The 14858-nt window shown below is 37.1% G+C and overlaps 1 protein-coding gene across 4 annotated transcripts in view; it reads left to right on the top strand.

The window, feature by feature from the left end:
* Window positions 1–14504, top strand: part of plscr2.S (phospholipid scramblase 2 S homeolog) — a 28569-nt gene extending 14065 nt beyond the window's left edge. For 3 of the 4 annotated variants that reach the window (XM_041564083.1, XM_041564082.1, XM_041564081.1), the window contains 5 exons: window positions 2422–2464; window positions 3365–3585; window positions 5332–5493; window positions 8909–9070; window positions 11821–14504. In XM_041564083.1, the coding sequence (XP_041420017.1) occupies window positions 2422–2464; window positions 3365–3585; window positions 5332–5493; window positions 8909–9070; window positions 11821–11859 (627 nt within the window). In that variant the 3' untranslated portion in view covers window positions 11860–14504. 4 annotated transcript variants of the gene reach the window in all.
* Window positions 14505–14858: the final 354 nt, after the last annotated feature.

Raw genomic sequence — 14858 nt, 5'->3', positions numbered from 1 at the left:
CATATGCAAATTAGGGGTGGGAAGGGGAAAACTTTTTTACTTGTTTTGTGACAAAAAGTCACACATTTCCCTCCCCATCCCTAATTTGCATATGCAAATTAGGATTTGGTTCGGCCGGGCAGAAGGATTCGGCAGAATCCTGCTTAAAAAGGCCGAATCCTGGATTCGGTGCATCCCTAAATATAACAGGAGATGACATTTGTATGGGTAGAGAAGAAAGTGTAAATGGGGGAGAACAGATCGTTCAGGAAAAGGTATAGGGCACTAAGAAGTGACTTGTAAAAATAATCTCTTAATGTGAGTGGTAAAAGGTTTGTTCCATTGAGGCTAATGTATCTGGAGAGATAAATTGTCAAAAGTATCCAAGATATTAAAATCAATGTTCTTGTTGGGGTTTTTTTCTATTGGTGAACAGGCTAACCATGCCAAGTGCCAGAACAAGTGGTGTAAAAAATGTTATAATTGGACTTAAGCAGAGCAAAAGTTTTCTGGAGTATAGCATTTCATACAGTCCCTACTGTCCCGTTTTTTAGAGGGTCAGTCCCTATTTTGACAGCGCAACCCGCAGTCCCTCGTTTGTACTGGAAAGTCCCGTTTTTCTCTGCACTGAACAGCCAAAAAAAGAAACAAAAGTTTCAAACATAATTTGGATTTTGGCAGACAGCCCAGAACTTCCAGAAGGTTCAGATAAGATACTTTTGTAACAATTTTGAGATAAGCAATTGTAACGATATAAGATAACTGGTCCCTTGGGAAAAGTTACTCACAGCTTAAAGGGCAATTCACCTTCATTAGAAAAACTAATACCTGGGGAAAAAAAACACAAATGTTCAAACTTTCATAACCTGCCAAATTTTGTAAAATTAACATGGTAATTAGGGAGTGTGGCCACAAAAATGGGCGTGGTCAAAAAATGTTATCGCACTACTCGTGCCAACTTTTTTGTCCCTCTTTATTTCCAAAATGTTGGGAGGTATGCAGTCACAATTCACTAGATAAAACTTGGGATGCACCACATCCACTACTTAGGGTTCAGCCGAATCCCAGAATCCTTCGTGAAAGATTCTGCTAAATACCAAAAACATTTTTAAATCCTTTTTTTTTTTTTTGTGACCAAAAGTCGCATGATTGCCCGTCCCTAATTTGCATATGCAGAAAAAGGCAGAATCCTGGATTCTGTGCATCCCTAGATAAAACGTGGGCATTATCTGTTTTGTATAATGTTAATAGTAACAGGCAAAGGCGTAATGAGGAAAGAAAGGCAAAGCATTATTCTGCATAGAAGATTTGATGTGGGACCAGAAGCACACTAGCGCTTTGTATGTGATAGCAAGATGAGATTAAGCATGGACAACAAAGCATTTGGTCTGTCATTAGCCTTAAACGGACTATTTTAACTGTGCTCCTGAAATTGCAACACACTACCTAGTTTTGATAATCCATGAAATTTTGGGGCAATACTATAAATGGGAATTATCCATGCTTCTGAAAGCATTTGCATCTGTTTTTGATATGTAGACAACTGGTATCCCATAAAAGACACAAGGTTTTAGGAGGCTTTCCAGTTCATATACTGTAATGCTTACGGGTTCATTTCTAGACCACATTACACCTTATGAGCTTGAGATTTGGGTTTTGTTTTTTGAGTTGAGTAAGCATTGTGTAAAGCCAGTGTAACACATGCAAATGCTTCAAAAGCAGCAATATTGTGCCAAACTATACATGACTTGCCCCACCATCATTCTAATTACAGGTATTTTATATTTCTATTATGATTAAACTGTGTTGTGAGCACCTGTTTCCTGTAATTCTGAAAAAGCAAATTTCTTCTTGATCTAAGGAAATGAAACTAGCTGAAGAATTAAATAGATAAATAGACTCAGGAATTTTTGGGCAGTTGGCTATGTATCCGCTCGGGAACTACAGAGGTATGAGATCCTGCACCTCTGTTGTAGTCTTTCAGGATGCTTTCTGAATTATTTACCGTTTTCCTATCCTACAGCTCTACTATTATTAAAAAAGGATATTTACATTGTATAGAGTGAATAATAGAGAAATTCATATAAACTGTCCTTTGCAGTTACCCTTAGATTTTGGTTTTGGTACAACTGCGGCCACAACTGCGATTGATTTTCTTAAATGAGTCCTTTAGAATTTCTCTGACCTTGTCTTCCTAGTTAAAACCAGACCCATCAAAGCTAAAAGCTGACTGGTTGCTATGGGTTAATGTTTTGGGTTTTTTTTTTTTTTTATGAACTGCAAGATAAGACCTACTGTGATTATTATAAAACGCAACATTTTGAAAAGCAGTGCAGCTGCATTATGGCAAAAATATCTAACAAGCTAATGCTAAAAAGTAATTCTAATGTTGAATTCTATTTCTCTTACTTGATGTCCCTTTTTTGATTCCTCTCTTGACAGATTGACCAGATACTGGTTCACCAACAAGTTGAGCTGCTAGAAGGTTTGTCAGTTTACTTTACAGATTGTGTGGTTATGACTTGGGTATACAGAATAAATGTCATACTAAGACATGAACTTTCTCAACTTAAAGGAGAACTAAAGCTTAACTAAAGAAGCCGGTTAGAAATGTTGTACATTATGTTTTGGGCTTCTGTACCAGCCCAAGGCAACCACAGCCCTTTAGCAGTAAAGATCTGTGTCTCCAAAGATGCCTCCGTAGCTCCCCATCTTCTTTTCTGCCGATTCACTGCACATGCTCTGTACTGCTGTCACTTACTGAGCTTAGCGGCCCACTCAAAATATACAGTACACAGAGAATATAATTTTCATAATATACCGTAAGGCTGATTTGTAAATAATACAGATAATTACTACATGGCAGCACAGAAACCAGCACAACGAGCTTCAGAATTTAATAATCAGCCTTGTAACATCAGCTTATATTACAGACGAAACCACCCCGTGACAAGTTTTAAGTCCTGGGTCATTGCTGCTACTGAGAAGCTGAAAATTAAGTCTGGTGTAATAAGTTCAGTATATACAATATGGCATTTTTAGCCATATTAATTTTAAGGGTTTAGTTTGCCTTTAACGCCTGGTTCTGTTATGCAGAACATAAATGATTATAACAGTTCGGTATGCCATAGCTTTTAAATAGGTATCTCCTGTTCAGTACAATTACTCTATTGATATGTAACTGATGAATGCACACATGGGGTTATGAAGTTATTTGTAAATGCAACTTTTGTCTGGTTCTTCCTTTTGAAGCCAAGTAACAGAAGTCGGCTCAATATCCGTTCTATTCCCTGCCAGTCAAGCTAAGAATGTTGCATTCAAGGATTTGCTGTGTAGTCAGTGCTAGTGAATGCGGGTCACTCACTGCTTTCTGTTTTCTTTCTAGCATTGACAGGATACGAAACAAACAACAAATATGAGATTAAAAACAGCCTGGGCCAAAGAGTCTACTTTGCTGCAGAAGAAAATGATTGCTGCACACGAAACTGCTGTGGGCCAGGCCGACCCTTTACCATGACAATTGTTGATAACACGGGTCGGGAGATTATGAAATTAAACAGGCCGTGCAGATGTTCATCTTGTTGTTTCCCCTGTTGCCTACAAAAAGTACATAATTGAAAGATTTTTTTGACTACAATAAGTAATACTTTTGTCTTTATAGTTTAATGAACATGTGATGTTCTTTGGTGTAGTGCATTCTCAGATCTCTCGCCTCCCCCCCTTGGACATTTAAAGGGTAATTATCGCGACAATGAAAATTTAATACAAGCTACTGAAATAAAAAACTTTCTAAATGCAATCCATTAAAATGTCCATTTCTGAAATAATCAGTTATTTTCACTACCCCTCTCTCGGCTTATGTTTCTCTTCATTCTCTCTTCATGCAGCAGTTGGGTGTCAGATATTCATTGCATTAGATTTAATATATCTTATAGTGGGGCTTTGTTTACTATAAGATGTATTAGAGCTTATAGCACAAATCCTGCATGTAGAGAGACAAGATGTCTGTTGATTTTAATAGAGTGAGCTCTAATGCAGCTTCTAGGCAAAAGGAGCCCCCTATAAGATATATTGGATCTAACTGTAAATGATTATCTGACACCCAACTGCTGCAAGAAGAGCGAATGAAGAGAAACAGATGCTGAGAGAGGGATTGTGAAGAATAACTTGATTGTCAGAAACTGTACAGAATTTTTAATTGATTGTATTTAGAAAGTTTATTTCAGTATTTTGAAGCTTATATTAAATTAATTTTTCACGAAGTTCCCCCTTTAAGGAAGGAACAAGAGCAATGAGGACCCAGTGCACAATGTAGCTATGCCAGTTCTAAACCATTGCTCCTGGTCACAGGTCCTTCTAAAGCTTCTGGGCCCCAGTGTCACTGCAGTAGTGATCATCCTGCCCTTGTATTACAATAAAAAGTTTCTGCCAATTTATATGCCACCTTCTATCATTTTTGTACACCTTTAAAAATTGTTTGAATATATTTTTTCCCCATTCTATGAACTCGGATTACAACTATAGTAATAGACTTATTACTTGCCATTAGAATGAGGGAAACCAATGCCTTGCTGCAACTTGACTATTAAGTCAGAAATAGGATTTAAATAAGTTTGCTTAAAGGAGAACTACCCCCCCCCCCTAAATTTCTGGCATTGCCCACCTCCCCGGATGTGCATTAGTTTAAAAAGAAAAACCCTGACCCTTAAAGGGCAAGTCAACCAAAAATAAAAAGTTGCCTAATCAAAGAAAACCTAATTCTAAGCAACTTTGCAATAAACATTCATTACTCATTTTCTATATCTTTTAATTTATTTGCATATGTATTGCTATTGAGAGCCGTGTTTGTCTGTCCCTTTCTATTCTCTTCCTTGATGGCTAAAGGTGGCCTGATCGTTTGGCAATGTTGCCGAACAAGAGGATCTCTGCCCGATATGCTCACATTAAGGTGGCCTATTGGTAGTGGGGGTTAGTTCTGCTTTAAACATGGTTGCTTTAGTATATTCTAGAGGTATAATGCTTAATCACATTCACGCAACAAATGTTTTAAGTCGGTTTGATCAGAAACAGAATAACCTACCTGTAATTTTATAAGTATCGGGGTCAGCCTTAGATTTTTGGTGTCTCTGCTCTTCTGAGTAGATCATGGATTTATACTATACTATAATTTTTTTTTTTTTTTAAATATCCCAGCAAATACTGAAATATTCATTGTTTATAAATTATAATCTGTGGTTTCATTTTAGAATACCTTAAATCTTAGCTTTGATTTTTTTTTTTTTTTTTTTTTTTTTTACTCATAATGTAAAAATTAAATGCACAAAAAATAAAATGTTTTATTTTTCTGTGCAGCTTGAAGTGCAGGCACCTCCTGGGACAGTTGTTGGTTATGTTAAACAGAACTGGCATCCTTGTCTGCCTAAATTCACCATTCAGGATGAGAATGAACAAGGTGTCCTCAAAATCAAGGGCCCCTGCATTCCGTGTAGCTGTTGTACCGATGTTAATTTTGAGGTAAGAAAAATACATTTGCACCTTTTGTAGATAGGACATGCATTGTGGGAATGTTGCATAAATGAACCCAGGGTTGTTAATAGTAATAATAAGGTTCAGCATATACAGTGGAGAGCACATTACCAAACATGTAGAATGAATATATATTTGTTGTATAGTGTTTTTAAAGGGGCAGTATACCTAGGGTTGCCACCCAGCCGGTATTTTACCGACCTAGCCGGTAAAACACCTGCCGGGGCCGGTATTACGATTTGTGCGTGGCTCTGCCCCCTATGCATCACGGGCCGTCCCCTTTTGTTCCCGCCCACCACCGGCCAGTAAATATTTTTTTGAAAAGGTGGCAACCCTAAGTATACCCCTTGTTCAATGCAATGAATTGGGCTTGTGCTGAACATACCTTTTTACTTCAGGTCACATCTACTTGAGATAAACACAGAAAAAGAAGCTACTCCATGTCAGAAAATTGCCTTGCTTAATGTACTTCTTATCTGCGGGGGAAGGGAAGTGATTGTGTATTTGGATCCAATTATTGACCTCCCCTATATTCAGCCAGGGTGATGTTAATTTTGAGGCCTGGAGCTGATCACCAATAAAGTGCATGTTATCACAGTAAAGCACATGAAGTTGCTATCTGGTTAACTGCTCCCTGAAACAGTACTCAATGGTAAAATCCAGGTCCCACTGCGACACAGTTACATTGAGTAGGAGAAACAGCCTGCCAGAAAGCAGTTGACCTGAGATAGCTGCCTACACAAAAATAAATATGCTTCTTGGTTCAGGAATTAAATTTTATATTAACATAAGTAAGGTTGAAAAAAGACACGCGTCCATCAAGTTCAACCTTTTTCGTTTTTTTTTTTAATCTGCCTAACTGCTAGTTGTTCCAGAGGAAGTCAAAAAAAAAACATCTGAAGCCTCTCCAATTTGCCTCAGAGGGGGAAAAATTCTTTCCTGACTCCAAAATGGCAATCTGTCTAGTCCCTGGATCAACTTGTACTATGAGCTATCTTCCATAAACCTGTATTCCCTCACTTGCTAAAAAGCCATCCAACCCCTTAAAGGGGACCTGTCACCCTAAGAAATAATTTCAAATTCTTTTCTATCATGTTAGTTGAGCAAAATAAACTTTACTTACACTGTATTTATTATTTAAATTTTGTTTCCTTCTGTTTTGGAATTATACAATCACAGCAAGCAGGCAGCTGCCATTTTGTTGACACGGTTATTAAGGGAAATTGTGTATCACCCCAAAATCTTGTGTATGAACCAGAATGAGGGACCTAATGTCCATGTGCAGTGCCGTACACAATTATAGAGCCTGATGAGGGAAGGGGGAATGTGAGGAGAGCAGTGACATGTAGGAAGTGCTGAATGGAAAGTGAAAGTAATTGACTGCCCCTCCTCTATGCCACGGGCATAGAGGCGGGGCAGGTAATATTTGATTGACAGTTTAGATATTTAAACACCTTTATAACAGGTATGGATGTTTTAATGAAAAAAATTGTTGGGGTTCCATATTTAATTTGGAAAGGACTTTCATTATGCAGTTTTTTATGTGTACGTGACAGGTCCACTTTAAAGCTATCTAATGTATCAGCCTGTACTACTGATTCAGGGAGAGAATTCCACATCTTCACAGCTCTCACTGTAAAAAAAAAAACCCCTTCCGAATATTTAGGCGGAACCTCTTCATCTAATCGGAATGGGTGACCTCGTGTCAGCTGAAAGACCTACTGGTAAATAAAGCATTAGATATATTATTATATGATCCCCTTATATATTTATACATAGTTATCATATCTCTCCTTAAGCGCCTCTTTTCCAGCGTGAACATCCCGAATTTGCCCAGTCTTTTCTCATAGCCAAGATTTTCCATACCTTTTACCCGCTTAGTTGCCCTTCTCTGTACCCTCTCTAATACAATAATGTCCTGTTAGACCAAAACTGTACGGCATATTCTAGATGGGGCCTTACCAATGCTCTATACAGTGGAAGAATGTCCCCCTCCTCCCGTGACTCTATGCCCCTTTTAATACAGCTCAAGACCTTATTTGCCCTTGATGCTGCTGACTGGCTTTGCTTGCTACAGCCAAGTTTATCATCTACAACAGTGATCCCCAACCAGTAGCTCGTGAGCAACATGTTTCTCTCCAACCCCTTGGATGTTGCTCCCAGTGGCCTCAAAGCAGGAGCTTATTTTTGAATTCCAGGCTTGGGGGCAAGTTTTGGTTGTTTAAAAACCAGGTGTACTGCCAAACAGAGACTCAATATCGGGTGACAGTCCACATAGGGGCTACCAAATGGCCAATCACAGCACTTATTTGGCACCCCAAGAACATTTTTCATACTTGTGTTGCTCCCCAACTCCTTTTACTTCTGAATGTTGCTCACGGCTTCAAAAGGTTGGGGATCCCTGATCTACAAGGACTCCAAGGTCCTTTTCCATAATGGATTTGCCTAGTGCAGTCCCATTAAGGGTATAAGTGGCTTGGATATTCTTGCATCCCAGGTGCATGACTTTACATTTATCAACATTGAATCTCATTTGCCACTTAGCTGCCCAGGTTGCCAGTTTGTCAAGATCGTGTTGCAAGGATGCCACAACAAATTGTAATTTATTCAAAAAAAAAAAAATGTTGACATTTAAAAGTTCATGTAGATTTGTCCTTTTTCCACTTCCATCTTTTTTTTTTTTTGTGTGGGGGGGTATGTACAGGTATGGGAACTGTTATCCATAAACAATATAGAATATGATTCAATGACTAGTCCAATCTCCACCGCTTCCATCCAATGAAACCTCAATTCCATAAAAGTAAATGTGGATAAGAATTTTGTCAAATGCAGTACATTGCTGCAAAAATTGTGCTTTTATTGATCCATTACATCTGAGAAAATCGGAAATCATTTTTAGAAATATGGATTATTTGATTATAATGGAGTCTATGGGAGACAGCCTTCCATAATTTGGAGCTTTCTAGAGAATGGGTTTCCAGATAACGGATCCCATACCTGTACATTTTATTTTGTCATCTACCATTCCATGCCATTCTTTTATTTTGCAGGATTTTCGAATGCAAAGATAAGAGAGATATATATATATATATATATATATATATATATCAAAAAAACCGCACACACAGGCCTTTTCAAAGGTGCAAAATCCAAAAATGATGTTTATTCCAACGTTTCGGCTATTCACTTAAGCCGTCATCAGGATGACGGTTTAAGTGAATAGCCGAAACGTTGGAATAAACATCATTTTTGGATTTTGCACCTTTGAAAAGGCCTGTGTGTGCGTTTTTTTTGCTGTATACATGTTCTGTTATAACCAGCACCTAGGCATTAACGATTGTTTTGAGTGCACCAGTATTTTTTTCCAATTCATTTAAATAGTGTGTTTTTGTTTTCTTGCTAGGTAAAGACCATGGACGAAAGCTCAGTGGTTGGCAGAATCACCAAACAGTGGACTGGTTATGTAAAAGAAGCTTTCACTGACGCTGACAACTTTGGAATCCAGTTCCCAATGGACCTTGATGTAAAGGTCAAAGCTGTCCTGCTTGGTGCCTGTTTTCTCATTGTAAGTTACATTTATTTTAATATAAATATTACATCAATACCCATATTTGGCTTAGTGATACTCGTGCATTTCTGTGAATGATAGGATCCGCGATGGCAGGATGAGAACTGCTGAAGAATGACTGTCCGGAACATACAAGCATTACAGACTCCTAAAGGAACAGTAACATTAAAAAATGAAAGTGTAATAAAAATATAATGCAGTGGTAAAACTGCTGTTTGTTTCAGAAACTACTATAGTTAATATAAATAAGCTGTTGTGTAGCCATGGGGGCAGCCATTCAAAGGAGAAAAGGCTCAAGTTACACAGCAGATAAATTCTGTAGAACATAATGGTGTTATCTATTATACATTTTTTAACCTGTGCCATAAAGACTTTTTTCAATTTCTGCCATTGCTAAACAGCAGCTTGTTTATATGAACTATAGTAGTGTTTCTGAAGCAAGCTGATCCTTTTTACCAGTGCAGGGCAACATTACATAATAATTTCATTACTTTAAAACACTTTCATTTTTTGGTGTTACTGTTCCTTTAACAAATTGGAATGTAGCCCAGTATGTATGTGGGTTAACACAGCCAGACACAATAGTACAGTACCTACTACCAGCGTTACACATTCGGAAGCACATTTATCAAGGGTCGAATTTATGGGAGTTGATTCCATTGATTTATACAGTAATTCGGCAGGTTTTAGGTGGCGAATAGTCTAATTTGAGTTCTTAACGGAGTATGATAAATCTCAAAATTCTAAGTAAATTTTAAACCCTTAATAAATCTGCCCCTCTGTGTCTATATAGTAAAGGCAACACTCCAAAGGAAGGTGGAAAGGCAACAAGTTTTGGGGCAGAGTCCTTCCTCCTTGAGTGTAACACAGTCTAGTACAGGGTAAAATGTACATTGAGCCTGCCAATTCACTTTTTTTATATATAAAATTGGACTTAAATTCAGAAAAATTTCGTTTTTTCTGTTTGTTTTTTTTTTAAAATTTATCCCTGAGGATGGAAAAGTCTGAATCTTAAAATCGGGCATCTCAGACCTGTCGAGGTTGCATATAAGTCAATGGGAGAAGTCCCAATGATTTTTTTTGATGTGTGCTGCTTTTTTGGCAATACCACAAAGTTTTCGGGCAAAATTCTGAGTTTTCGGCTGAAAAATCCGAAAAAACTTTGACAATCAGATTTTTCAAGATTTTTTTTTTTTTCCCACAAACAAAATTTATTGGGAAAGTGTGTTAATAAATAACGCAACCGCTTCCATCGAATGAAACCTCCATTCCATAACAGTTAATGTGTATAAGAACTTTGTCAAACGCAGTACATTGCTGCAAAAATTGTGCTTTTATTGATCCACTACATGTTTCGAGCAGATGACTCTTTGATTCTGTGAACACTTGGAAAACACCACACCGAAATCTAATCCCTCTACCCTACCCTGAATTTGTGAGTATAGGGGTTGTGGCCACTGCCAAGGGTAATTTTTCAGCCTAGCCATACACATGTAAATACAAAAAGACAATTGAATCCACTATAGTAGAAAGTCCCAGATATGTGCACAGAAGTCTTTCAGTGTATCATATAATCCATCCAAGTAAATAAGGAGAAAAAGTCTTTATCCTCAAGCAAATCTGAAAGAAATACCTTAATTAAAAAACACTAACTCTGGCACTGCCTAGAGCTCAATTTGCTTCATAAAAGATTGATACAGTGTAGATATAGAGGGAACTATCTTACCCTTTAGAAATACAATTATTTTATCTAAGGAGGAAGGAATAAGAAGGTTAACACAGTATAAGGCAAACAATGCAGGTAAATACTCAAAAAAATAAATAAATAAACAAAAAAAAAAGCTACTAATACTTAAAGTAGTCATTCAAACCATCAGGATGCAAACAGTTTAAGTTTTTTTAATACATTTTGCTTCCCTTTGTAACCGTAGCTTTGACAAGTTGCCTCTTTGCAGTCTACATACAGTATAACTTCCAATACTTGCCATTTTAGCTGCGACTGGTTATGTTTTTGAGGATGTGATGTTTGTCCAATGTATACTAACCCGCATGGGCATTTTAATAAGTATACCATCTCTGCAGTTTCACAAGTTGCATAGGTGTTCAAATACAGTTTTATTCAATTTGTAGGATGGTGCAACGCATTCCTTGTTGTTTTACGGCCTTTCCGTAATTCGGAGCTTTCTGGATAATAGATCCCATACCTGTATTTGATCTGGATTATTTCCGCATTTTTACTTATTTAGTTTTTGTTTACAGTAGAACCCCCCCCCCCATTTTACATCCCCTGATTTTAAGTTTTCCCTCATTTTACGTGGTTGTTTTGTGGTCCCACCAATTATATATTATTCATAATACATTTCTCTGATTTGACATTTTCCTGGATTTTACATCACTTTTTTTCTGGTCCCCTGAAAAACGTAAAATGGGGGTTCTACTGTGTTTTTGTTTTTATACTACTGCTCAGATGTTCTGCTTAGAAAGGGTTCTACTTTTTTCCCTAAACCTCTAATGAATTTAAATTACAAATTGCTTAAAATAGCACCCTCGTCAATTTCACATTCACTTTATTTTAAAGGTTTACGTATCCTTTAAAATCCACTTGTGATACAGGAAAATGTAGTTAAACAGCATTGAGAGGGCAACACTTTGTCCAGATTGGGGTTTACTTATTTCCGTATATTTTATGAAACATTTGGAGAAAAATCAACTGTTGGACCTACTGATTTATTTTTTTTTTCTTCTAGGATTTCATGTTTTTTGAAGAGAGTGAGAAAAAAAACTGAAAAGGAAGATGGGAGTGCAAAGAAGTAATTGCATACAAAATATTTTACTACGAAATGTTCCAAAACATTTTATTATAGATTTAGTGTACCATTCAGGTTCAGACCTGTATGTGTGATGTTTGTGTCCTCATTTAATGGCATTCAACATTTATCCTGTACCCGAGTTTGATACTAGTAATCTACATAGTGGCACACAGACATTGTGGTTATTTTGACCCTCCATGTTTTTAGTAACCTAACCTAGTATTGCCTGACTAGTGTTTTTTCTAGTGTCAGAAAGGTATGCCTAGCTAGCACTTGCCTGACCATTATTTTAGCCAGCTGCTTTGCTGCGTAAATTCTCTACATTTTTAGACTTTTAAGATACTGTAAAGGCAAACCAAAGCCACCCCTTGTGCTATTGTCCTTTCTATATATTGATATATCTGTATAATTAAATATGATTTGTATTGCAGTTTCTATAGAATGAAATCACAAGTCATATTAGTTAAAGTTTCCCATACCTATTCCTATATTGTGTCGCTATGGATTGTACTTAGGAAAGTGCTTAGAGCTGGCCGCATGAACAAATATAGCAGCAGAGGAAGCGACGGCCTCATATCATTTTCTGTCTTAGTTTGAAATAGGTCCGGATATGAGTGTTTGGGAGCTTTTAATAACGATAATTATCCTGTAAAATACATCCTTGTATAGAACTTAGTGTGATCTTCACCTAATAAACTGTGCTTAGTGATATCACATATGTCCCATGACCCATTGAAACCGGTATTTTAAGAAATAATGACCCCCCCGACTAAAAAATAAGGATATTAGAAGTTACCCTTGACCAAGTTTCTCCACAAGATGGTCCCTATATTCTCTTATTCTCTTATTCTATCTTTTTACCATAAATGTTTTCTGGCATCAACGTGCTTGCACTGAAGTAGTGAGCTTACCTGTAATATATATGCTAGAGCTTTATTCTGTAAGCACTGTGGTACAAGTTACAGATGCTATTCCTTTTTATATTTTTTTAATTGCATTTCTTGTTTACTGTTCGAAGTTTCTACTCGGTTATAACATTTTATAATAGGCAAATTTAGGAAGTACAGGTGCTTTCTGGGCTCAAGACTTCTTGTTATCTTAGATGGAGATCATACTTTCGGGGGAATGTAATAGTCGGTAACGGAAAAACTATTCGCAATACGAAAAGTCATGCCTTTTGCGTGAACAAATTTTGCTTTGCGTGAATTTAAAAACTGTTTAGCGACCAGTGGAAGACTGTTTGAGAATTTTATAGTTTGCGCCACTGTGCAATGAATGTAATAAAGCGTATTTTTGCTCCAAAAAGATTGACACCTTCAAGCACTTCTTAAGAGTGCGCAATTAAAATTGGCAATGTAATAACAGTTTAAGGAACAATATTACATAGCGAGATGTGGATTTTATTGTTATTGGTGCAAATTGTTTTGCTCTTTGCGACTTTTAATACATTCCCCCGCATGTGTCTTAAAGTTTACATTTTTTTTCTGGGTGAACATTGACTTTTGACAAGAAACTTAAAATGTTAAACTAGTATCTTTTAATACTGAAACGTACTCTGTTAAACATGTACCAGCAAACACAAAACATCACAGGAACCTCGGAGTTGTAGGTGCTTGACATCCTTGCTGAAATGTTAATTGTGGTAATAGCACATGGGGGTATTTAGTGCCACATTTTTTTATTCAGGAAACTGCCGTTCCGCTATGGTGACAAGCTTCCAGGCTTGTCCGGCAGAATCAGCTTGTAAACTAGCCACTATATTAGTGAAGACTGTTGGGGACCATTGGACACCATTGGACACCATGTTTTCAGGGCAGTAAAAAAAAAAAAATGCAGTGATTAAAGGATAATTCCAAAATATTAAGGAATACACGTAGATGAATTTAGTTACGACAGCACCACCTGCTGGTTAGTTTCTTACTTTACAGTAGTCAAGAAAGTTGTCCGAAGAAATGGAGGGCTGTTCTGGTTAGGAAATATGTGAGAAGTTATGAGGATTTTAACAATGTTTTTTTTTTATATTTTAAAAACCAACGTTTTTAACAAAATGCGTTCATATTAACATTACGTGTATCCCTTAACATCTTGGAATTCAAAAAATAAGTTATGTAAATTGCAAAAGTGCTTAGAGTAGCAATCTCATCAATTTTACATTTACTTTTAAAGGTTTACTTATCCTTTAAGTACTGAAAGTAGCCTCACACTGTAATGCCTTCTTCGGATGCTTCACCTACTAAAGCTGGCCATACAGTTGAAGATCCTCTTACAAGCCGATATTTTCCCCCCGATATGCGCACCCTGAGGTGAGCAATATCTGGCTAATCCAGTTTTCGGATCACTGTAATGGGAATGTTGGGCATTGGTTTAGGAAGGACCGAATCGGCAGATTTTATCTGCCCGTATACGACCACAAGAATTGTAAAATTGTCTGTGTTCAATATTATATGAATTGGCTCTAAGCTCTGCTTAAAGGGGTTGTCCACTTTCCAAAGTTTTTGAGTTATGTTGAGTTCAGATGATACACCGGGAATAAGACTTTTGTAGTTGGTTTCTTTATATTTTATATTCCTTTTATGAAATACAAGGATTCTGCACAGCAGGGCCAACCATAGTAAATGTATCCCCAATTGTATTCAATAAGAGTTGGTTACACATCCCCCCCCCCCCATTCCACAGTTTCACCAGGGAGAGATGATAAGGTGAAAAAAGAAATTTGTCAAAAATGGAAACCAATTTTAAAAGTCTCTATCTGGTGTACTGTCTGAAAACAAATGAACTGAAAAGTATTTGAACGGTGAACAGCCTTGTGCACGTTTCTGTGACTACCTCTGGAAGTAATACTGTGATTTTTTTTTTTTGTCAGCATTTTTATGTGTTTAGGGCCCTCAATTGAGCATGGCACTAAATATTGTGCTGTTCCAATGGCTTGATGTTGGTTACGGAAACATTTTGTTGACTATCTACCTACAAGTTCC

The sequence above is a fragment of the Xenopus laevis genome, chromosome 5S (assembly GCF_017654675.1).
Source record: "Xenopus laevis strain J_2021 chromosome 5S, Xenopus_laevis_v10.1, whole genome shotgun sequence".
Lineage (NCBI taxonomy): Eukaryota > Metazoa > Chordata > Amphibia > Anura > Pipidae > Xenopus > Xenopus laevis.
This window is presented reverse-complemented; position numbering and strand designations above follow the sequence as displayed.